Consider the following 25918-nt stretch of genomic DNA (forward strand, 5'->3'; position numbering starts at 1 on the left):
ATATGTGGAATTTAAGAAACAAAACAAATGAGCACAGGAAAAAGAGAGAGAGAGACAGATGGAGAGAGACAGAGATGTCTAGAAACAGACTTGTAACTATAGAGAACAAATTGATAGTTACCAGAGGGAAGATGGGTGAAACGGGTAATGGGAATTAAGGAATGCACTTGTGACGAATACCAAGTGATGTATGGAATTGCTGAATCACTATACTGTACACCTGAAACTAATGTAACAGTGTATGTGAACATAAATAAATAAATAAATAAATAAATAAATAAAATTTTAAAAATATATCAATTAAGTGCAGTGGCATTTCTTGTTGCATGAAGAGAGTAAGTCTAGCTGGGCTGCTATCATACTCAAAAGTCATGGTTTAGGAGAATGGTCCTGGAATGGTTATCACAGCAAAAAAAAAAAAAAAATCAATAGATTATATTTATGAGCCTCCTTTGCTTTACTCTTGAGCTTTTCTGCCTCTCTTCCCCAAGGGATATCAGGTGTAAAGCTATTCATCAAAGCTAGTCACGTAAGCTGTAACACTTTCATGTAGCCAAAACAAGGGACAGTCTATAAACAGACTGATGGATTGAGAATTCATTTAAATGTCCAATCTATTTGATAATACTATTGACTCTATAGAAATAATAATTATCAGTAAGTTGAATTTGCCTTGAATATCTGCCCCTCTCCAAAAAGATTTTAAAGCAAAAAGCTTCCCCTAAGATCAAACTCAATCCAGAACTTAGTGTACAGGGTTCTAGAAAGAAGGGCAAGGGAACTAATATTGAACACCAGGTTCTTACTTTATCTCATTTAATCCTCACAATAACTCTATGATGTAGGTCTTACTGTCACCATTTTGCAGATGAGGGAATAGGCGCAGAGAGGTTAAATAACTATTCCAAGACCTAAATGATAGAGCCAACAGTCAAACCAAGCCAGGCCTTCTGGCTCTAACGCCCGTGGTGTTGCAAACTGCCTAGGGTCCAGACTGGTTAGTAATGTGGCCCACAGGCCCTTACTTAGCTTTTCCATTAACCTAAACATGATGGAAACCATTTGGCTTGGGAATATTCTAAATCAACTTAATGGTTTGACATAGGGAGTTACTGAGTCTTCTGAACAAGGATGAAGGAATATCTGGACACAAATGTAGAAACAGAAACTGGGCAGTAGAAGAACATAGTATTTGGTATAGATTTTGTCAGACTTGTAGTTCTTATCGATTTAAAAAACTAGAAATGCCTCTGGGATTGACTCTTTGCTCACCACAACTTTCCAGATGGCCAGAAAATTATATGCTGGCTGGAATTTCAAAACTGGTAACATGACCTAGAACAGGAACGCCAGGAACCTTTTCCCAAATCATCAAGATTCTTAGCTGTTTATGACTTCAGTTACTGACTTGCAGGCCTGATAGGGTCACAGAGTAAAAACTTTGCCACCAATAGACAGAGGCTAGTCTGATTTTTTAAGTGAGATAGATGTGCTTGTCACAGGGATAGCAACAGTAGATCTGGGTTATAAAGTATTGAGGAGGATGTAGTGATAGATCCAAAGGTGCTGCATGAATCATTTCCAGAAACAGCCCAAACCAAAAAACTCAGAACCTCAATTCAATAACTCAAGCTCATTCCAAAGATAATAAAACATTACCCATCTAGAATTGATTCACGGCAACAGTAGAGGTTGTCAAATTTCTGTTTGGTGACCGAGTCATTGACGTTCATGGCTGGAACACACAGCTTCCCAGCCTTGGAGAGCTGGTACAGCCTGCGGATGAGGGAAATCAAGAAGAACACAAAACAATGAGATACTGCAATCTACTGTCAGTTTTATAACAAATTACAGAAATACGTTGATTGTGTAGGCATGAGAGTATGAGACATGCTAGTTCCACCCCATTAGGTGTATATACAGAAATAAAGGCTACCTTTCTCAAGTCTGTAGACAGCTTAGAAATGAAGATCTTAGTTACAAGGCATGTGGGGAAAATCTTTGACCAACTTCTAAATTGTAAGGATCAAAATGTAAAATTTTAAATTGCTTATTAATTTTATTCCCCTTTTAAATTATACAAAGAATAACTTTAAGTACTATTTCAATCCCACTACTCTAATGCAACAATTTTAACTTTCAAATAGTCTCAATTTTATAATCTTAATACATATACATCCTATAAATATGTGTATCTACATACAGGAGTTTCATTTTAAGTTGAATCAACTAAAAATTAGAACCAGGTGTGGGGCGCCTGGGTGGCACAGTGGTTAAGCGTCTGCCTTGGGCTCAGGGCGTGATCCTGGCGTTATGGGATCGAGCCCCACATCAGGTTCCTCCACTGGGAGCCTGCTTCTTCCTCTCCCACTCCCCCTGCTTGTGTTCCCTCTCTCGCTGGCTGTCTCTATCTCTCTGTCGAATAAATAAATAAAATCTTTAAAGAAAAAATTAGAACCAGGTGTTTTATTTAAAATTCATCCCTTTCTAAGAGTCTGAAGGTATGGTAGATTCAAAAAGATCACAATATGTTGAAGCAGTGATGGTGGCTCATGCAGAACTTACTTCCCTAAAACTTCCATTTCATACTTTCAGTTCTTCATGAGTGAATAGTAGTAAACAGAAATTATTTCAATTTTACTGAGGGAATTACTGCTCATTTGAGAAACAGAACTCTAAATCCTTATTCTCTAAGTAAAAATGTAAGCTCTATGAGGAGCCAAGTTTTTGTCCGTTTTGCCCACCGCTAGATCCATAGCACAGTTCCCAGAAGTTCCTGACTCATTGTAGAAGTTAACTAAATACCTATGGAATGAATGAATTACTCTAAAAAGGACAAGCAGTCATTTCATTTCCATGACTAGAAAACACAAGGACCACACTTGTTCCCTTACCTGTCCCGCACGGCCAATTTTAGGTTTGTTATTTGCATTGTTAAAAAAAAAAAAAAGTGTGCAGACTAAGATCTCATCACCTCATAGCAGGTTCCAATTTTTAACATAATGTATTTTATAGGTATGTGATTATCAGAATATATATCTAGGCTGCATAAAACCAGGTATGCCCATGTCAAATCTTACCTATGGACTCCAGTAACACTCTCCTCAACTATTCCCTTGATTTTCTTGAACATATTAGGATACTTCTTATAAATCCAATGAGTAAGATCCCCTCCATCGTCCAATATCTGCAATAATAAGCATCAATAATACATTTATTTCACTGAAGGCTCAGGGCTTCCGCTGTTGCTCTGGCTCTTTTATCCCAATTTCTAACTGCCAATTTACAGATATTTCAAATTTCCCATATGGTTATGCAAAGTTACTTAAAGCCAAAGTAATGGCCAGTCATTATCACTGAATTAAAGACAATGAGGGGTAAAAAGCCAATTGTAATTCTCACAGCCGAATGACCTTCCCACTAACACATCTACTGTATCAAAACACACAGCAACGAAATGAGGATGGATTTTCTTACGAACTAATAGCTTCAGTGGTTATCTAGACAACTAGTTCTTGAAAACACTATAGATATTCAGAAAGCCTGACCTTGATATTAGCATATTTCTAGCAGTTACATTCAGGACTTCAAATATATTCAGTCAAGGCTTAGTTTAAATAAAGCCAGCTAATTAGTCTCCCTCCCAGAACAATGGGTTATAAAACTGTATTTGTTAATCCTTCACTTCTTCCAAAGCACAGGCACTCTCCTACCCAAAATATCAGGCAGCACTGAAGGGTTTTGCCTAGCGAAACCTCACACTCTCTATACACCAAATTAAAAATAACCAGGGAACAGTGCAGCATGTAGGTGTGCAAGCATGCCTCTGAACAGCTCATCACTATTTCAGGTTGTGATTAAAGATAACCACAATGCTGTGCCCACTGGAGCTTTCATCAGCAGAGGAAAAGTTTCTGAATTATAAACAAGCTAAAGAAAGACCAGCTTAGAAAGCTCTTAGGCACTACTAGGCTGTGGCACTTCAGCCCTTCGCCTAGCTGTCAGAAATGCTTTGCAGGACTTTCAAAATTATTATACCTGGGAAGTCCCCACAGAACTGAGTTGCTCCCTGCTGGCACGTACCCATTTTGCAGTCACATCAAATATCAACTCACTACACGTCCCCAAAATGCCATCCTGGACCCCTGGGTACACAAAATCCCCCACCTCATGTCTACCACCTAATCTTTTTTTGCTTCTACTCTTGCTCCTGATCTCTTTTCTCTGACTCAACTGAAGTTTATTTGAGAGCAGGGATTCAAGGCAAGACTCTCATTAAAATATATTTGCTCCATTCTGTAAGTTAATGCTCCATTTTCTCCCAGTAGAAACCCTCAGAACAGATGCCCTGAGAAATGAAAAGTCTTCTCAGAGTTTCTCTCCCCTTTCTGCATGTATGGAATCCCTCACAGTGTTCTCCCTCGCAGCCTCTGATTCCTAGCCACACGAGAAAATCAGAAATGAAAAAGCCTGAGCAATTGGAAACTCTGTCTTAAGGCCCACTATTCTTGTCCATTTTGCTCTTTTAATGGAGGTATCTAATACAGGCAGGTAGTTGCTATCCCTAATATTTAGTTAATGAACGTAACCCATAATTCTCACTACCATGTTATTCTATTACAGAAATTCTTGCCACCAGGGAATCTTCCTGAGGTTGGAAAACAAGTAAAAGTACTAGATCTTGACAGTATCCCAAGAGGAATGGACTCTATTTTTCTGGGGTGATGATGGTTTTTATCCTTGTCTTATTTTCTTCATCAGCTTTTCCAGCAGTTTGTGCTGGTCCTATAGTCTCTAAATGCAATCCCATGTAGTCCCCATGTTCTCAACTCTAAAATTAATGTTTTATTCCCCGTAGAAACCCCCTGGCATATCTCCTTTAGTTCTGTCGGTCAGACTTCTCCAGTCACTGTAAACTCTATGGGAATGAGCTGACTCATCTCACAGCTGACTCCTCCCTCCCTTTCAGGGTATTAACCCAGCTTCCTCAAACCAGCACGTGGTGCAATGTAACCTGCATCACAGAATCCAGAAAGAGGCTGCTTCTCCCTTTGTGTACCAAGTAAGGGCTACTCTGCAATTTTTAGCAGCAAGCAATAGTTGGACTAGAGCTTCAAGGATTCTCTTTTCAGTTGATTCCCCAATTTCTCCTCTCCTTCATAAGCAAAATGTTTGTGAAATAGGAGTGCTTTATACTTCGTGCAGCTTTTTGCTTCTCTGAGAATCTAATGTGCTATCAGCCTTCAAGGACTTGATCTTTTCAAAATTGAAACAAAAATAAAATGAAGCAAAATAAAAGACTCAAAACTTTTTGCCTAGGCTTCTTTCTTAAAGTGGAGAATAAAGAGAAGATATTTGAACTTGGACTCTCCTCAGGTTTACTATAAATTTAGCCTGTGATTTGAGAGAAAAGCTAAGTACCATAGGAGCTGTGTGTGTATGTGTTCCTGTGCATTTTCATTATTGTTGTTGGAGGGGGAGGGGGGTAGGGGATGGTAACTCATTAACCTTGCTTTTGAACCAGCCATGTGTGAATACAGAGCAGTATTTTAATGCTGCTAATGAATATAAACGTTTCTTAAGATCAGGACCAACAATTTAAGCACTTTGAGGCCAAGTGCAATATTCTTAGGGTACCCTAAACATAAGCATCCAGTTCTGCTGGAAGCCCAGATACATCAGACAGAAAAGGAAGCATTTTCCTTCCTTCCTATTGGGACACCTTCTCCCAGGCCATAGCCCCCCGCTCTGTCCCCGCCAGATTCCTCCAGAATTGTGCAAGCAGAGATCTAACCCACCATGTTTGGCTGCCAGCCCTCCACATTCACACATCTATCAATGCACCACCAAAAGTCATCTTCTGACTCTCCTTTCCAGGCAAAGACAGGGAATCCTGAGAAAAGGGAACAAAGAGAAACCATTAAAGCCTGAAAGAATGGTTGCCCCTAAATTTTGACAAGATACTGGTTTTCCCCAATTCCAAATTCTCTCATTTTGCTCAACTCCTTGGATTGACTTTCTTCACTGTCTTCAGCCCCTTCATCCACTTCTTTGTCTTTGGTGGTCATTTTGCTCTTGATACACCAAAAAGGAAAAACAAAAGGGACAAGAGTATGATGGATGCTACAAATAGGACTAAAGGGGAAAAAAGAAGAAATCAGAAATAAGTACTTCCTGATCCAGTCAACTGGAAGTCTCACCATGTCCCAACTACACTTTGATCTTTCTTGCATCTGTACTTTGGTCAACCCACCTTCTTCATCAGGAGAACCTTACACTCTTCTCCATCAGTTAAAATGTTGTCACAGCTCAGGTAAGTTTCATGTTCCTAACGAAGCCTGTTGAACTGCAAGTGGTCTATCATGGAATCTGAACTTTTAAAAGCCGCTTGCTTGTGCGGTAAATGTAGATTTATGATCTGTCGTGGCATTTATCATATATGCCCTTGTATTACCATTATTTACATATGTGTCTTTTCTCCTCAATCACCGTATAAGATTCTTAGGGCAAAGACATGGTCTCATGTGTTCTTATAGCTCTTAGAGTAGGCCATTAAACATTTGTTGGAAAAAAAAAAAAGAATGTATATGTACAATTCACTGGGCTATCTATTTAATATTTGTGCCCTTTTATATACATTAATAAAAATTTCATAATGAATGAATGTAAATGAAAGAACAAATGAAATACTAAAGTGCTAGCAAAAGGAGAGACACGCATGCACCACAGAGCTTTCCCAGCATTTCTTAAGAGCTCTGAAGCAATAAGCATTTGGTACCCTGATCTGTGCTGTGCTGCCACAGAGGGAAGGCAAGAAACTGGCAAAGTCCAAATTTCTTTCTTTTGTCCTTCCTGTGTCAGTAGCGATTGTGATCAAATATTAATCTGCCACGTCAAGTCCTTTTTTACTGCTGAAGCAGAAACCCAAACATTAAATCAGGGCAAACTGCTGACAAACCAGCAGGACCACAAAAGTATGCCCAAAGCACTTCTTTTCTAATCCATATTACCTTAGACAATGAGCGGTGTTCACTGGTGCTCTAATATTAGCAAGTCAACGCAAAGCATTAACTAACAAGGGAATATCAGACATAAGGAGATATTTGCCAACTGTAAAACAGAGTTAGCTACATCATATTGAACAAGAGAAGTGCAGAAGTAGAGCAAACACACAAGAATAGGGACCCATTTCCCCCAAGAGGGCTCCTTTAATGTCAATCTCTCTTAAAGATTGATATTGAATCCATGGAACTTTTCAGAGACTTACTTTAGCCAAAGACACAGAAGACAAGCAGAAGATCTTACCACTTTCTGCTAGAGCAGCAGCCACTTCATTGAGAGTGGAATAGATGTTGCAGGCTGCCCAACGGCACTGTGCCCCCAGCGCACCCAGAGTTTCCATAAGCACCTGCATTGAAGAGAAAAGCAGGAGATGAACAAGACTAGCCAAACAACTGGTCAAGGAAATTAAGTTTATATATTTGACAATAAGAAAGTATCAGGGGACTCCTGGGTGGCTCAGTCTGTGAAGCGTCTGCCTTCGGCTCAGGTCATGATCCCAGGGTCCTGGGATCGAGTCCCACATCGGGCTCCCTGCTCAGCGGGGAGTCTGTTCTCCCTCTGCCTGCTGCTCGCCTGCTTGCGTTCTCTTTCTCTCTCCCTCTCTGACAAATAAATAAATAAGATCTTAAAAAGAAAAAGAAAAAGAAAGTATATCAGGAATAACTGAGGCCAGTGACTTTCAAATGGTGCTTTACAGAAATTCTTCAGGATTTTGAGTAGAGGGCAGTGGTAGGGGTAGGCATGGGTGAAGGCTCCAGCTGAGCTCTGTTTTTCTACCTATTTAATATATTTGGGCTTCCTTTTAAGACTTAATTAAGTCAAGGGTTTTAGAGCCAAAACATTTTGGAGAAATCACCAATTTACAGTTCTGCTTCTTCTGAAGATGTAGAAAGCTGCAAGCAAGCTCCGATCCTAACAAAAGCCAGATAATGTACCATCAAAGAGCTAAGGTTGTAAAGCAACCAAGTGAACTGAACTCCCAAGTGACAAATCCCTTTAAAGAGCAAGGGGACTTGGTTTCACCTCTGACAGAACATGGGAGGAAGATGTGGGTGCCACACATGAGGATAAGAAAAAATGAGCTAGAATTTCAATGAACTAGTAGAGGCTGAGTGTGGGAAAGCATGTCAGTTTGGAATTTCTGACTGCCCGAGGCCCAAGGAGATTTCACACTCACATGCAAGCTCTTTTCCAGGGGCTTCCACCCAGTGCCCAAAGAAAGACTGGGGGCAAGGACCTGATTAGCTATGCTCCAAGACAGGCATGAAACCTGGGCACTTTGCCACACTCTTCTCTCAGAGGAAGCAAAAGCCTTAAGCTGTAGGAAGAGGAGCAGAAATTATGCCTGCCACCAGGGAGCAAGCAAAGATCCACTGGTTCTGGGGAAGAGTGGAAGCAAAAATTCCCTGTTCCTTGGAGAGAAGCAGGAAACCCCCTTGGGCCCAGGACCCTGCACTGATAGAAAGCACAGGCATCCATCAGAGGTAATGCAGGTTCGGTTCCAGACCACCACAATAAAGTGAGTATCACAATAAAGCAAGTCAAATGAATGTTTTGGTTTTCCAGTACACATAAAAGTTATGTTTACACTATACTGTAGTCTATTAAGTGTGCCATAGCACTATGTCTAAAAAAACAATGAACATACTTTAAAAAATACTTTGTTGCTAAAAAATGCTAACTATCACCTGAGCAGGTAATAATCACTGATCTACAGATCACCATAACAAATAATCATGAAAAAGTTTGAAATATTTTTGAGAATTACCAAAACGTGACAGAGAGACATGAAGTGAGCAAATGCTGTTACAAAAATGGCGCTGATTGACTTGCTTGATGCAGGGTTGCCACAAACCTTCCATTTATTTTTTTTTTAAATGCAATTATCCGTGAAGTGCAATAAAACAAGATATGACTGATAAAGTCTGCAACCTCTCCAGGAGAGGCAGGAAAATATCTCCTGCACAAGACCTATCCCAGACACAAGGCAAATTCGGCTGCTACAGAGAGAAGCAGGAACCATGAAGAAGCCCTATCCTCCTTGGGGCGCCTGGGTGGCACAGCGGTTAAGCGTCTGCCTTCGGCTCAGGGCATGATCCCGGCGTTCCAGGATCGAGCCCCACATCAGGCTCCTCCACTATAAGCCTGCTTCTTCCTCTCCCATTCCCCCTGCTTGTGTTCCCTCTCTCACTGGCTGTCTCTATCTCTGTCAAATAAATAAATAAAATCTTTAAAAAAAAAAAAAAAAAGAAGCCCTATCCTCACACAAAGAAAGACTGATGAACTGTTCCAGACCTACCTAAGACTGAAGCTGGAGCAGGAGAGCCAAGAACCCCACTTGCCCTCCCCATGAGCCGAGCTCTAAGAAACAGCAGCCTAGTGCAGCAGGTGGGGCATGCATTTGAAGAGAGAGATGATACCCCTTCCCCCCACCCCTGTGGCAAGCATGTGTAGAAGCAACTGAAAGCTGAGAGTGAAGCCTCAACACCGAGGAGAGCCTTCTGGTAACCTCAAATCACAATGTAACAGCTGCCCACTATGGAAGGAATTTGAAGCCTATGGTGAAGAACAACAGAACTGAAATCCAGCCCAATTCATGACAAATTATAATGGAAACTAACAAATTACCATTCATAACAAAATTTCAAAACACAGAAAAAAAGTGGAATAAACCACTCCCCTCCCCACACCGTTGTCAAGAAATAAAGTATTCAAGAGAACAAGACTCTAAGATGAAATAGATGCTTGATTAGACAGGAACTTTAAATTAGCTACAATTAATAGGTTTACATTAAGGGGTCTAGTGAAAAGATGGATGACATCCATGAACAGATAAGAGAATTTCAGCAGAGAGATGGAAACAATAAAAATAAGTCAAATAGAAATGTCAGAAAAAATTTTCAAAGGTATTAGAGATTACAAATTCTTTCATCAGACTCATCATCAGACTGGGCATATCTGAGGATAGAGTCAGTGAACTTGAAGATAGATCAATAAAAATTACCAAATTGAAATACAGAAAGAAAAAAGAGTGGGAATAAAAATCAGAACAGAGCATCTAAGATCTATGGGACATTATCAAATGGGACATTACCAAATCTAACATACATGTAATTGGAGTCCTCGAAGGAGGAGGAGAGAAGAAGACATAAGAAATATATGAAGAGTTAGCAGGTAATTATTTTCCAAAATATGAAATTAAAGAGGACCCCGGAACAATATTTTAATAGCAAAGAACACAGTAGCGTCCAGATCCATTAAAAGGAACCAGGCTCGGGATGCCTTGGTGGCTCAGTTGGTTAAACATCTGCCTTCAGTTTGGGTCATAATCCCACGGTCCTGGGATCGAGTCCTGCATCAGGCTCCTTGCACAGCGGGGAAGGCTGCTTTTCCCTCTGTCTGCCGCTCCCCCTGCTTGTGTTCTCTCTCTCCCTCTGACAAATAAATAAATAAAATCTTAAAAAAAAACAACAGGTTTCTTGGAGAAATGACTGATTCTAAGGTTAGGGCAAAGAAAGTACAAGATAAGCTTAGATAATCATATACCAGAAGCAACGAAATGCTCAAAGAATGAGAAGGATATGTCAAAAGACAAAGAAGTCACAGAAACAAGATGGAAGGGGCTCCCCTGGGACAAGTTTGGAACAATTTGAGCATCATGATAAATAGTGGTAGTAATGGATTATAATCCACTAAATAAAATAGGAAACAATGATTCATACAAATAAAAGTAAGTAAATAAATGAATAAATTGAAAGCTTGATGACAAATGGGGTATTTACATAGTATCGTATTACTACTTCATGAAATACTTTTTAATTATAAAGGGGGAAAATAACTTCTACAGTGAAAAAGTCTAGCAGACACCACCTCAAGCAAAGGATCAAAATGAACATCTTTTTGACAAATGATAAATCAAGTCTAAATCAACGTGCCACCGGATAAGACTCAATGAAAAAAAATGCAGCATCATTTCCTACCAAAAACGCATAGCCTGAATTTAATAATAAGGAAGCATCAGGAAAAGTGGAATTGAGCACATTCTACAGAATAATTCATCTATAATTTTCAAAAGTGTCAAGGTCATGAAAGTCAAAGAAAGACTGATGAACTGTTCCAGACTAAAGGAGACGAAAAGGGGATGACAATTAATGAGATGCATGAGGTCGGAGGATTAGACGGTAATATACGTTAATGTTAATTTCCTGATTTTGAATAGCTGTACTGGTTGAATGAGAGAATGTCCTTGTTTGTAGAAAATATGCACTGAAGTATTTGTGGGTGAAGGAGCATCAGGTTGGCAACTTACTCTCAAATGGCTAAGAAAAAAGTGATCCATACTATACTTGCAACTTATTTATAAATCCATGTTTATTTCAAATTTTAACATTATTTTTATTATTTTTTAAATTTTAATGTTTTTGTTTTTAAAGATTTTATTTACTTGAGAGAGACAGAGAGTATGGGGCGTGGAGCCTCCCTGCTGAGCAGGGAGCCCAACTTGGGCTCGATCTCAGGATCCTGGGATCATGACCTGAGCCAAAGGCAGATGCTTAACCGACTGAGCCACCCAGGTGCCCCTTAAAAATTTTTTTTTTTAATTATTTTTAAAAAATTATTTTAAAAAATTTATTTCACTGATTTGATCCTTACTTTTTTTTTTTTTTTAAGATTTTTATTTGTTTGGCAGAGAGCAGGAGAGAGAGTGAGAGAAAGCACAAGGAGGGGGAATGGAAGAGGAAGAGGGAGAAGAAGACTCCCCGCTGAACAGGGAGCCCCCTAAAGTAATTTGTCCAAGGCCACTTAGTAAGTTAATAGCAGAACTACTCATATATCTTAATTTCTAGTCCATACTACCTTTCAATACTTGATCCCATTTTTTCCCTCTCATTTTATTTTTCACCTTAAAGAATTTCTGAATTCCTATAGCTAGGATTCTTGAATTTGTCAAACAAAAGAGGGATACTGAGACTTACCTACAGGGCAATATAAATTAACTAGAAAAGAAAACTGACTGGGGCCAAGAATATAAGAACTGTTTAAAGAATTGTCAAGTCAAGACTGCTGGCTATTAGGGCTCAAGCAGGAGTGAAGGTAGATAGGAGTGGAAGGAGGACAGAGCTTAGAAGCTGGTTTAACCCGACTTTCAATCACGACTGTTTAGAGAGAGTAGCAAAAGAATCTGCTTATTAGAAGGAACTATGGAAAAACGCCTAAAAAATATAAATAGATCCAAGTCAATTAGAAACATGGATGGGAAACCATTAACTATGATAGTTACTTCTGGAACACGGGATTATAGGAGATTGCCTTTTATGCTAATGATTGGGGTAATGATTGAGTATTATAAAATGAATATGAGCTACTTTTGTAATCAGAAAAAGAAAATTGAGATTAAAAACAAAGCAATTCCTTTGTAATTATTTTTTTAAGGGAAAAAGAAAAAACGTGGAGAGGGAATAACAAAATAATACTAAAATTGGTAAACTAAATTTGATTACTCCATTCAATAGAAAATGAAAGGGAACCCTGAAAGGTGGTAATGTTTGGTGAGCCAGGGGGTAAAAAAGAAACTAGATAGAATTTAGCAACATGAGACAGTACAGAAGCACTTACTATTTTAAGCCTCCACACTGAAGTCTCATGTCTCTGACTGGGGAAGCCCAAAAAAGATTCCAAGAGAGTTTCTGCCTCGATTAATTAGTCTGTAGCTCCAAAAAGAGAGTTTTCAATTTATTATATTAATTTTGGGCAGTCAAGGTATTTTTTTCCCTTAGAGAACACGTAATCCAGAAAAGTCTCATGGTAAGGATGTTCACAGTAGCTGTCTGCGTCTTAAGGACTCTCTGCTGTACTTAATCAGGAATGTGGCCATATAAATAAGTGCTACGCTTCGGGAGATATCTTTTGAAAGTTGATCTAACCATTCAGATGACCTGAGTCTTATAAATCATACAAAAGATTTCAGACCAATTCTCAATACATCAATTTCCTATAGTGGTCTCATTATGGTTAGCAATTCAACATCTCTCACATCCTTGATGATGGCTGTGAGTCAGCGGCTCTCGACAGAGGAGCTCTGGAAAACTGTGGGGGCATTTTTGGTTGTCACATTAATTCGGAGGGGAATGCACCTGTCATTTAGTGATCAGAACGAAAGGTTTTGACATTTTGAAAGTACAGGACCGTCTCTTACAACAAAACCACGCCACATTTAGTACAGTTTTCAAATGTTCCAATGAAAGTTCACATGTGTGAGAACCCTATTTATAATGATCCAAGTTTAGAACCTTATTTCACTTTACATGTTAACAAAAACTGTTTTTGGAGTTTCAATACAAAATAATAATACTTTTCCAGGAATGCAACAAGTATGTAAATTAAGAGAAAACACACACTTTTTGTAGTTGTTTAGAAATTTAAAAAGTTGTTTATAGTTTATTATGATACGATTCAGAAAATCATATAATTTGGCAGTGCCACTCTGATGCTCCAGAACCAATAACACATTTCTATCTACATTTGTGGCATTCTCATTCAAATCATGTTTTGGGTTTTTTAAAAAAGATTTTATTTATTTATTTGTCAGAGAGAGAGAGAGAGCACAAGCAGGGGGAGCGGCAGGCAGAGGGAGAAGCAGACTCCCTACTGAGTAGGGAGCTCGATGTGGGGCTCGATTCCAGGACCCTGGGATCGTGACCTGAGCTGAAGGCAGACGCTTCACGGACTGAGCCACCCAGGCATCCCTCGTTCAAGTAATGTTGTAAGGAGGTACAAATATCTGAGTATCCCACTATGCTTGTGCTGAAGCATTTACATATTGAGACACATATTATTTCATTATAAATTACTTTTTTTATTCCTCCTTCATATTTCAGTTAAGATTTTATATTAATGTAAAAAAAAGTGTACCGAGGTATGCTATATTTTAATTTCATTCTACGATAATACGAGGCATTACAAAAATATTTTTTATGAAAAGGAGACACTGAATCTGACGGGGTGGGAATCGCTGGTCTAAATCAAGCATGGTAACCCCAGTCCTCTCAGCAGGACTGGGGGGCCATGGACATGTGACCCAGTTCAATGACACATGATGGAATATCCTGGAGGCCTTCTGGGAAAGGTTTTCTTGCTCTTGGGGGAAAGGAAGAAATGGTCCTTACTCTTCATGTCAATTTGTGATGGCTCAAAGAGCTGTAAGCATCTTGCTATGAACCTCAGGATGAAGTAAGCAAGTGACAAGGCAGCTCCAAGAAAATCACAGACAGATGAAACTGGAGCCCTGAGATCCCGCATCTGAAGTCCACCTTACCGCTGGACTCCTAGCTATGTCATATAGTAAATTCCTTTATGTATGAGCCAGGTTTGAATCAGGTTTTCTCTCACTTGCAGCTGAAAGCAGCCGAAGAGAGCTGCCTTATAGAAATGAGACTGGAAGGGAAGATAAGGGGAAAGCAGTGTAGCACAGAGAAAGCATAAACTTGGGACTCAGATATATTGAAGTTCAAATCTGGATTCTATGACTTACTAGCTGTATGACCTCGGACAAATTACTTGAGCACTCTGAGCCTGGGCTTCCTCATTTGTAAAACAGAAACAGGAATACCTGCTTTACCTGGCCATTATGAGGATTAATGAACTAATACTTGTTAAGCTCTTAATCTGCTGCTTGACAGGTTGCAAGCACTCAACAGCTGGTGGCTATTATTAACCATTATTATGTGGAGAAAGAAAAGGGACTCACAGCAGTCTGAGCAGTGATGTGGGTGCAACCCACAATTTTGGCTCCAGCCAAAGGTTTTTCTCCTTGAGCTCTCTTCCTCAAAGCCATCAGCGCAGGCATTTCTGAAAAGGCACAATACATACACAGCACTATTAGAGAGGAGGGAATGAGAAAGAATAAACAGAAGAACTTATTCTCTTAAGAGAAGAGTCTTCCCCTGATCAGGTTCTTTGTTAGAATGGGTTTCTCAAGGCATCAAGATACTGAACCTGATTTTTCATTCGAAGAGACTTTCAGAGGCAAATGCTCCAGAGTTCGGATTCCTTATACCCCAATCCTCCTTATCCACACTCTCTTAGCCTTTTCCTGGTATAGGAGTTCCTTCTAGACCCACCAGAGTTCACTCCCTCCCCACAGTGTTTGCTAAGTTCAGATTTCTTTTGTAATAAGTATTCTTTAAAACCACACTTAAATTTCACAAGCTACTAGACCCCAGGACATAAAAAGGATTAACATGGACAAAAAGACACCGGCAACTTGAGAAGGAAAAAGTGCTTGCTTTCTTTACCTTGTTCAGCAATTTCAATTTCTCTTCGTCCAAACTCTGCCTGTTTGATGTTCTTGACACAGAAGTCGCTGCTTCCCTTAGAGTTCTTTTGCTGCTTATCCCGGGGAGATGTCTCATCATCAGAGCTATCTGTATAGGAAGCCGCTGAAATGACAGAATAAAAAACCCTCAGGGAAAAAAATGGCTTCCTCTGGAATACCAAACCATGGAGTGAACCGAGGCTTGTCTAGTGATCCAACACCACACAAATGTACACCTGAATGGTAAGCATCTAAAACGGCACTGTGGAGCTGGCTCGGTCACCTCCATGGAAAGTGCTAGCCACAGGTCAGGAGGAGGAAGCTGAGAGAGGTTGCCAAAGACATTCCCCCTGGATAGCATTAACTTGGAATCTAGGGCGAACGATCTTCAGAACATGAGAGCTCCTTGAATACGCAAAAAGAGAGAGGTTACACCACGGCAGCAACAGGTTAAAGTTCTCAGTGCGAGATCACGGTCATTAACCTATGGGTTTCTCGGATCCAAGCTACCCTTCTTTGTCTGCTGTTTCGATGCCTGTTGTAATTTGTGTTTTAGTACAATAACTGAACAGATAAGACCTAGAGAACAAGAAACCCATGGGAAAGTAATTAAGAACCACACAAAAAGTGTTTGTCTGACAACAGAGCTTTCTTTTAAAGACTGGCTCTGATGAGGCTGAACTATGCCTGCAGACCCAATTAGATATTGACAATGAAGTATTCAGTGTGCTCTCCCTTCTGGCTGGCCTCAGTGGGCCGGGCAACAGGCATTTTCAGCTCCTAAAGAAGTGGATAAATCCTCCTTTGGTATACTAAACTGTTCTGATGATTAATCCATTCGGCGATATACGCTAGAGGGTGGAAGGTCTCAGACTTTTGATTGTGGCTACCAGGCAGCTGCGCTACTCCCATGTTTAGCTGAGGTCTTTTCAGTCTTCATACAATTCTGTAGTTGCAAATCATTTACTGGATGATTTAATTTCCTTCCATGATTTATGTTTAAGTTTCAGAGGATAGTTTCTTCCTGAGTCCTCAAGGTTTGTTGTGGGGTTTTTTGGTGGTTTTTTTTTTTTTTTTTTTGAGGGGGAGGGGAGGTTTGGGGATATAAAGCTCTGTCTATAAGGCATTACATATCTCTCAATGGGATAAGAAGTACCTCCATCACTTTTAAGGGAAAAACTGCAAATAGAGCTCTTAAGGTCTATGGTGCTCTGATCTACTTACATCCAGAGAATTAAGGCATTTCTGGGATTTCTTAGCAAAGGATCTATATCTGGGAGGGCTGTAAAAGGCAAGTCTGACCTTGCCCAGTTAATCGGGCATGGCACTACAAAATGTTTGGGCAGCAGGGGGCCCGAGTGTCTCTCTTGGAGCTGGAAAACTGCCCTAGAGCAAAGTCCTAACACGAGGCAACAAGAATGAACATGGGCACCAAGGGAGGTGAGGGAATTAGTAAATCCCCAAAAGGACTTTTGTTCTTGAAAGGTACTAATCTGTATAAAAAGTCTGTGGTTCTCCCTCCTAGGGTGAGCAAGAGTTCAAAGTACCTTTGGCAACAGAGCCCAGAAACAGCTTCCTGGGCAGTCATCTGTTTCACTAATCAATACTCAGAAATAGTTTATACGTTGGAGGCTTAGGGGAACCATGCTTCTACCACCTGAGGGAAGAAAGATAATGGCCATCCCTAATCTTGATCATAATTTATAGCATAATTACTTTTGAAGAAAGTGTTTACGTTCAGGATATCCTGAAATTTCAAATCCTTTTCTAGAGGCATGATGATTTCTATATTCTCCAATGGACATTTAAATATAGTGCATATGTGTTCTGGAGTCAGACAGACTTCGAAGTCTCAGTCTCTATTTCCGGGTATATAAAAGGTGTTCCAGAACCTGATTAATAGAATTATTAATTCATTCATGAATCCAGTAATTCACACATTCAGTTGTTCATTCAACAAATTTTTATTTTGTGTCTACTGTATACCAGGCAGAGTCTAAGTGCTGGGTATACAGAACAAATATGGATTGTCTTTATCTTCATGGAGTTTTCAGTCTAATAGGTAAGTCAGACATGAAATAACTGATTACAAAATTAATTGGAGTTTTTCTTGTCCTACGGCTATAATATGTGCTACGAAGCTGACTGCATAATAGTAAGACATAACTTTCGGAGTCAAGTTGTTGAGAATATTAAATAAGATAATGTAAATAAACTGCTTAGTGCAATGTTTGATATAAAGTAATTAAGCACTCAATAAATGCCATCTGATATTATTGTTGGCTTTTGCAAATATTTTTAATTCAATACCAGCTATAACATTTTTAAAGGTTCTTACTCAGCTTCAGGATTTTGAATGGGGAAGGAATGACATGCATATAATATTATTTAGCAGTTACTTTTTTGTCAACCTCTGTCATCTACTAATCTAACCAAGCAGCAGGTGGTTGGCTGGCAGTGATGAAAAAGGTTGAGACTGGAGTGCTAACTCTACCCAGAATAGCATTCCTCTCCTATGCCTCTCTAGCTTCTAAGGATGAGTCAGGGTAAAAAAAACACACAAACAACAACAGCAAAAATAACCCCCAAAATTTCCTCTTAGGAGAAGCACTCCAATTTTTGGCTTGAGTTGTTTTCTTCTCTCTCAAGAAGAAATTATTATACCACCTCCCCACTCTAAAAAAATTCCCCAAATACAGTATTTTATTTTCTTCATAGTAGTCAACTGGTTATAGTTAGTTCAATCGATGTTTTTATTTGAGCCACAATGGATTTGTTTTCAGAGAGTCCTTTGTGCAGACCTGTTATCAGGTGAGAAACAAAAGTATTAGTTGTTTAGGGGCGCCTGGGTGGCACAGTGGTTAAGCATCTGCCTTCAGCTCAGGGCGTGATCCCCAGCGTTATGGGTTCGAGCCCCGCATCAGGCTCTTCCGCAATGAGCCTGCTTCTTCCTCTCCCACTCCCCCTGCTTATGTTCCCTCTCTCGCTGGCTGTCTCTATCTCTGTCAAATAAATAAATAAAATCTTAAAAAAAAAAAAGTATTAGTTGTTTAGAGCGTACTAATATGTGAATGCAAAATGGCTGACAGACCCAGACCGAGAGAGTGGTATTTCTGCAAACACAGTAGAAAGATTATTCCTGAACGAGCATGACATTTGTTTTTTGAATCCATACTTATTTCTGTCACTATATTTAAAGTAGCACATTCATGAAAATATTTGAGATAGCATCAAAGGTTTTTTCCTACGAAAATTTAGAGAAACCCAACACATATGTATACACAGGCTTGCGTAATTTCTAAAATGTTTACAATTGTCACACTCTGAAGCCCAGAGCCATAATTCAATTAAAAATGAACAACTGATAATCAAGGCAATAACCAACTGAAGTACGGCCTAAGACCTTAGCTCTAGCTTTACCTCTAATTGGTTGTGACCAATTTTCAATTTATCCACTTGTAAAATAGGGAATATAACAGATCCTTGCTTTCCCATGCTCTCTCCTTCCCCTAACTACCACCAGAAAAATCACATGAATAAATGAGAGTACAAAAGGGTTCAATGTCTAGGTAGAATGGTAACATAAAGCACAATATAACTTTACCATGGGGTGTTCTCTTGTTTCATGATCCCCAGAACCAAAATATAACTCTTGAATCACTAATCCATAATCTATCCCACAGAACATGCATACATATGTTCTATGGCTCAAGCCTGATTAAACCTTACCTCCTAGCAGCTGTGATATTGTGGGTTATTACTAGGAGAAGAAGCAGTCAGAATCCCAGTTGAATTAGTCCTATTAGACTATTTTAAGTCAGACAATTCCCCTTAGGCCCAATCTATTCATTTGGCAATGGAAATAACAGTAGGGACCTGTGTGTCAATGTGCAGCAGATTTCATTGATGAATAACGCTATAGAAATATGTGAAAAGCTATGTTAGCACCCAAAATACAAACAAACAAAACTTTGTTATTTGGAAAAATCTGAAAATACTTTATAAGTTTTATAAGAACCAATTATGAACTAAGGGACTTCAGCCTTCTTTTCTTATCTTTAACCAATTAACTCACTGCAAAGGCAGCTTTTTCAGAAATACATCACTGAGAACGATTTGACTTGAAAGAAGTCTCTTCTGTTCATTTGTTTTCATAAGGTTCTGTGCTTAGGGAAAGAGTTTTCAGAAGTTTGTTTCTTATAAACAATTTCAGGCACAATGCAGGAATTTTAGGAATTAATGTAGCCCTTTGCAACCTGGATTCCACTAGAATTAAGCCCTAATGCCTTGAAGCATCCATAGAATACATCGATTAACTTCTCTTCTATCCATCTGGAAGGGTACTAATTATGAACCATCCTTCGGAGAACTGAGCATACAGCAGCTCCAATTCCTTTCTGTGCTCTGTGATTCTGATAAGGAGCCCTGGTAGGGAAAGGTTGGTAGAGACTCCTAAATGAAAGCACAGCAAAGCTTTGCACTAGGGTCTGTAGGCAGGGAGAGCAGGCCACAGACTGCCCAAACCTCCAGGTAACTTCAGCAAAACAAACACTCTGGAGAGGGAGGTACCTTTTTTTGAAATGTCATAAACCTTCTTCTAGCTATTCACATACAGAGTATATCAGAGACCTCAACAAGAATATAAAATATAGGGCTCTGGACACCTTTCACCAATGTTTATTTATCAAGCACCTCTTACGTGTCAAGCATTTCTAAATGCTGGGAATAGAACAGTACAAAACAGACAAATCTCTGTTCTCATGGATCTCTTATTCAAGTAAGGGGAGGAACAATAATAAACTAGTAAAATACATAGTATGTTGTATGATAATAAGTGCCATGGAGAAAAATAAAGGAAGAGACTTTGATAGGGAATGTTGGGTGGGGTATTCGTACAATTTTGAGACTAGCCAGGATAGGCCTCAATGAGAATGTACTTAAGAACTGAAGAAGGTAGGATACCCAGCTAGGGTATCTCAGAGCACCCCAGGCAGAGGAAATAACAAATGCAAAGAACTTAAAGCAGGAGAGTGCCTGGCATGTTTTGAAATAACAAAACAGCAGTAAGGAAGCTAGTATGGCTGGAGTGAAATGTCTAGCTGGAAGAGGAGGGAAGTTTGGGAACGCAGCGATGTGATTAGAAACATAATGGGATGGTATAGGGCTGTGTACGCCGTTTTAAGAACTTTACTCCGAGTGAGATTGGGAAGCATTGGAGGGTTTGGAGGGGAGAACTGATATGACCTGACTTATTTCAAGAGAATGAATCTGGCTGTAGTGCTGTGAATAACTGAGGAGCGGCAAACCCGGAACACAGGAGCTCAGGTTTTTTTTTTTTTTAAATATCTTATTTATTTATTTGACGGAGACAGCCAGCGAGAGAGGGAACACAAGCAGGGGGAGGGGGAGAGGAAGAAGCAGGCTCCCAGCGGAGGAGCCTGATGTGGGGCTCGATCCCAGAACGCCGGGATCACGCCCTGAGCCGAAGGCAGACGCTTAACAACTGCGCCACCGAGGCGCCCAGGAGCTCAGTTTTAAGACATGGGAGATGCCTATAAAACATCCAAGTGAAAGGACTGAGCAGGTGGTTGGATATATGGCTCTAACGTGTAGGGGAGAGATGTGAGGTTGAGAGAAAACCTGAGGCTCAAATGTCGATACACAGTATTTAAAATTATGAGGCTGCATGAACTCTCGTGGGGAGAGTATAAATAGAGAGAGCCAAGGCTCAGTCTTGCGGCTCTCCAATGCTACTGTAATGTATGCTGAAAATGGGTTCCAAGTTTTTATTGACGTGCATTTGCGTATCTTCCTGTATTTAGAGAGCTGTAAGTCAGTTCCGTATTCCTGGCTTTTCATTTACTAGATATGGAGCATTTTCTGTATCACCTCATGTAACTTCTCATCGTGAACACTGTGAACTTCTCATTGTAACTCTCTCCTAGGAACATCACACGCTGCAAGAATTTTCCAAGATCACACAAACAAATCATACATGGATCAAAGCCCAGAAAGTAGGTCTCTCCTAACTCCCACTCCAGGGCTTGCCCATTGTTCATGGGAGAAAAACAAAAAACAAAAACAAGACGAGGTAATGGTGTATATGAAACAGCTGCAAAAGAAGCAAACATCGGGGCGCCAGGGTGGCTCAGCCGGTTAAGCATCTGGCTCTTGATTTTGGCTCAGGTCATGATCTTGGGGTCGTAGGGATCATAGGGATCAGGCTCTGTGCTCAGCAGGGAGTCTGCTTGAGATTCTTTCTCTCCCTCTGCCCTTCCCCCAACCCCCACTCCCTTTCTCTCTCTCTCTAAAATAAATAAATAAATCTAAAAAAAGAGAGAAGTAAACATCATTTAGGTTTCATTTTAAAAGCACTGAGTTTATGGAAATAACACTTCCTATAGATGATTTCAGACTGTAAATGGAATATTATAGCCATAGGCATATTTTTAAAAGGACACTTACTCTGGAATATACCCAGATGAGGATAACCAGGACAGTGGGATGCCCTGAAAATGGTGATTTTTTTATATCTATGTAAAATCATTAAATTCCAGGGATTTTATTGAGAATAAAATATTTTATATGAGAGCTTACCAGAGCTAAATAACTAGATAAAGCAAGAATCACCCTATCATCTAGAATGTTCCCAAAGAAACCAGATGGCCATTTGTCAGGGATGCCAACAAGGTAATTCTAGCATCCAGTGGGAAGCTGAATAATTGATCATAAGTTATTTTCTATTTCCAGAATGGTTTGGCTCCATGCTCTTGAACTTAATATCCTTAAATGGACAGAGAAGGGTGACAATTTTTTACTATAAAAATTGCAACTACGTGTAGTTCAACCTAAAAGGTCCAAGTTTTCCAGGGTGACATCAGTCAATACCACTCACGAATGAAGGCAAATACGCGTTCACTTAGAAACCAAGGGCATCAGTCACACTTTCGAGGTAAATAAATATTTCATAAGTACCCTCCCTACATATAAGGGTTCAGTAGGAAGGCAGGCATCGGTTTTCTCTGCAGGAACACAACTGGAAATGCAGATCTAGCGTGTAGGATGAAGACTGAGCTGGCGTTAAAACTTAGTATGTTACTGTTTAGTATCAATCTTTAAGTAATATGTACAAACTCACAGTCTAAAAGGTTACACACCATTTTATAATTCACATTTTCACAATTATTATGGCTTATAGAGTTATATTAACTGGTTCATGAATTCTCAACACTGGTTATTTCAGCACAATAAGATAGGTACACAGTTTTTACACATATCTTTACATAAAAGTCCATAGGGATTTACATCATTCTGTTTTGGGGGTAAGGGGGAGTAAAAAGAGAAATGTAACAAGTGTAAACAATAATCCACCCAACCTAAAAGTTACAGCTTCCCAAACAAGCTTTCTACAACTTTATATAACAAATACTACTTTCCTATTTGTGAGAAGAACAAACAAAATTTCAGGTCACGATGAAAAATTTCTGAAGAATATTACTATTTATAATGTGAAGAGAGAACTAGGGCGAACATTCAGCTTCCTATTATATTCCAACACAAGAGCAAAATGAAACAGCCCCATATTAGATCAGGTACAGAGCAGGCATCGCTGCAGAAACGGCTAGTGCCTTTAAGGGGTTCCACGTGGTAATAGCTCATCGGGCATGAAATGATAGCTCCAGAGCCCACAGATTTGAATTAATGCCACTGCACACGAAGGAAGGGGTGACAAGCAATGCAATGTCACAGCTTAGAAGAGAAAGCAAAGGGCTCTGTGGAACTAAGCCCCACTTGAACGTTTTCATTGTTTCTTGGTGCAATTAAGGTTTCCCCATTAATCTGCAAGTTCTGAATGGAGGGATGGGGAACTCCTCTTCTATTTTCAAAGAATGGAGAACAACACAAGTCTTTATACATGCTGTTCAGTGAAGGTCATCAATAAGTTACATACGCCCACCCTCTGAATAAATCAGAAATCAGGTTTGTTAGTCACCCTCTTCTGCCTTTATTGGAAGAAGAGATCTCTATTAGGTTCCGCTTTGAGTCCTCAAGGAATCCAAAGATTCCATCTAGAATTTTGGTCTAAATTTCGACCGAGAGTCAAAATGTCTATTTCAAAGCACAAGTTTGATGGTGCTTAAATAGACAGGAGGGGCTACTGATCACACTTAGTTAGCTTCCACAGGTGGGTCCATAGCAGCTCAGTACTCACCTGAGCTATAGCTGTCAGTAGATGACTGAGAAATGGAACGAGACAGAGAGCGACGTCCAATTTTGGTGGGACGTTTGTTGAATTCTTGCTTCTGGTCAGCAAATTGGATCTGCTAAGAAAAAGAACGTTCGTTATATGAAGGAAAACAACCTTCATTCTGAGATAGCAGCTGAAGGCTTGCATTACAGGATCTTACCTTTCTTTGCAGTTGGTCTGATTGTACCAACCCATGTTTGGAATGTTAAGACTTTTTGGAGAGAATGATTTTTCACGTAGAAGGAGTAGATAGAGGACTGGACTGACTATGTATAGATAGCAATACTCTGGAGGTTGCATTTTGGACCAATATCCGACGATTTTCTTATAGTATTATCTCTTTCTCCTACTGTTGGAGGTTCCAGCACTTTACAAATCAAAGCTTATATAATTTATTCAACAAATAACGTTTTTTCTTTCTCTCTAATTGAATGTTTGTATAATTGCTTGGATTATTCTGGATCCAAGGTGGCGTGGAGGCAGGAAGGATCAAAGATCTGACAACTACCTTTCATGATAAAAAGATGGTTCCTTGGTGGGCAGAACACAGACACAGCCCACCAGAGAGAAAGCAGCACCTGACGGCTCTATTTCCTGCAGTTAGAGGCAACTACTGAGTCATTTGAATATTGAGACGAGGAGACTAACGCCAAACTGCATTAGCTTAGCATGCCTTTTAGGGGAATTCATAGCGTTTTCACAGCTATAACAACAAATGGAGCCTGTGTTAGTACCTTAGAGTTTGCAAATTGTTTTCAGTAATAGGAAAATTCTTTGGATCAGAAGCTCTTTGCAAAGTGAAAAATTGGCAAAATTGGCTATTTTGCTAAAGTAGCAATTTATTTCAAAAAGATACAGTGCTCTTTCTATGCACTCCCATGGGATATACGTGAACTTCCATGTACTCCTCCTAGCACAGCACTTACCACACTGAATGTATCTACCTGTATCCTCCATAAAGGCAGGAGCTGTGCGTCTTATTCACCCTTACATGCTCCGGCAATCACATGCTGAAACAACGAATCTGAAGTAGCCTATTCTAGCTTCACTGTCTGTACTTGGTTCAATATTAAGGAAATATGGTAAGCATAAGCCAAATCTAAAGTTAAAAGAATTTTCAGGGCAAAAAAAGCGGGGCAGGGGAAGGTGGGTGAGAAGATAGGGAGGGGGAAAGCAGTCCAGCTGAAAACTCTGGCTTTCATTTCACCACCCTCGTTCAAGACAATGATTTTCTTTTTTTAAGAGGCCCATCTAGGAGAAGGAGTAGTAATTGACTTTCCAAAAGCTAGGATGAGTCACTACTTCCTTTGAAAAAAAAGTAACAGATAAACTCTGCCTCAGATAAGCAATGCCCCCTCCCACCCACATACCACTAGAGGGGGCCGACCACTCTGCTTCTCTAGATGTGTGGGATCAGGAGTGGGTGGGTGCACACCACTTTACCCCAATCACACTAAACCGTGTAGCTATCTGGCTGCTCATCTTCTCAATCCAGTTTCCCTAAACTGAGCTCTCTCTAGTCTTCTCCATTTACAGTGATTCCTCCCACCAGCTCTTTTGGCACTAAAGAAGAGGAGGCTACGCTGGCTTTCTCCACTCAGAAACATACGGTTCTAAGTCTTGTTTACTCACTAGACACTGACCTCAAATTTAAGACAGAAGAATATTAGAAAGAGACTAACCACTTATATAGAATTAGTTATATACACTTTTCCCAAGAAATAAATGTTTATCTTTTACTGACAACCAGAACGCAGGGCTTAAGTAGGTCATCTCTGGTGCCCAATTCTCAATTCTCCTTAAATGTCATTACATTCTTCACCCCGTAATACAGTCATCTACCCACCCCAGGTGGGGTACTCTGGTACATTCTATCCCTATCTTTTCCACCTTGTCTGAAATCAGAGTCCTTTAAGGTAACCCTCCTTTACCATTTCAGAGAGAAATACCTTCTTCCAACAGGCGAGGGAGGGAAAGAGAGTGTTAGGAGAGGGGCAGCTCACCTTATGCCAGAAGCAGGGATGAAAGCAGCAAAGGAGGGAGAAAGCAGCCGGCCTATTGCAATAATGGCTATCGCGGCAGCAAGCCTGGTTAAGTAAGAGCTTAGCCTCACCTGGGCTTTAATCCCAGAGTTGCCATTGACAATGTATTTCTTCTTGTTGCCCAGCATAATGACATTACCAGCCCTACTGCCACCTCTCTGGTCCAGGGACCCTTGTGGCTAGGCCTTTAAACTTTCCTCATCAGCAATTCTGTTGGCTCTGGTTCCAGCTGGCTTTTTTTTGGGGGGGGGG

General features: G+C 40.0%; 1 protein-coding gene across 2 annotated transcripts in view; it reads right to left on the bottom strand.

The window, feature by feature from the left end:
* Positions 1 to 25918, bottom strand: part of AHCYL2 (adenosylhomocysteinase like 2) — a 158388-nt gene that overhangs the window by 16979 nt on the left and 115491 nt on the right. Inside the window, exons 2-8 of one of the 2 annotated variants that reach the window (XM_040644016.1) lie at positions 23589 to 23697; positions 15357 to 15500; positions 14810 to 14910; positions 7306 to 7408; positions 5799 to 5893; positions 3081 to 3187; positions 1660 to 1776 (exon numbers count right to left, since the gene is read on the bottom strand). In XM_040644016.1, the coding sequence (XP_040499950.1) occupies positions 1660 to 1776; positions 3081 to 3187; positions 5799 to 5893; positions 7306 to 7408; positions 14810 to 14910; positions 15357 to 15500; positions 23589 to 23697 (776 nt within the window). Of the gene's footprint in view, positions 1 to 1659; positions 1777 to 3080; positions 3188 to 5798; positions 5894 to 7305; positions 7409 to 14809; positions 14911 to 15356; positions 15501 to 23588; positions 23701 to 25918 lie in introns of both variants that reach the window. The other variant, XM_040644015.1, reaches the window with a different exon arrangement.

The sequence above is a fragment of the Ursus maritimus genome, unplaced genomic scaffold (assembly GCF_017311325.1).
Source record: "Ursus maritimus isolate PB19 unplaced genomic scaffold, ASM1731132v1 scaffold_3, whole genome shotgun sequence".
In the NCBI taxonomy this organism is placed as follows: Eukaryota; Metazoa; Chordata; class Mammalia; order Carnivora; family Ursidae; genus Ursus; species Ursus maritimus.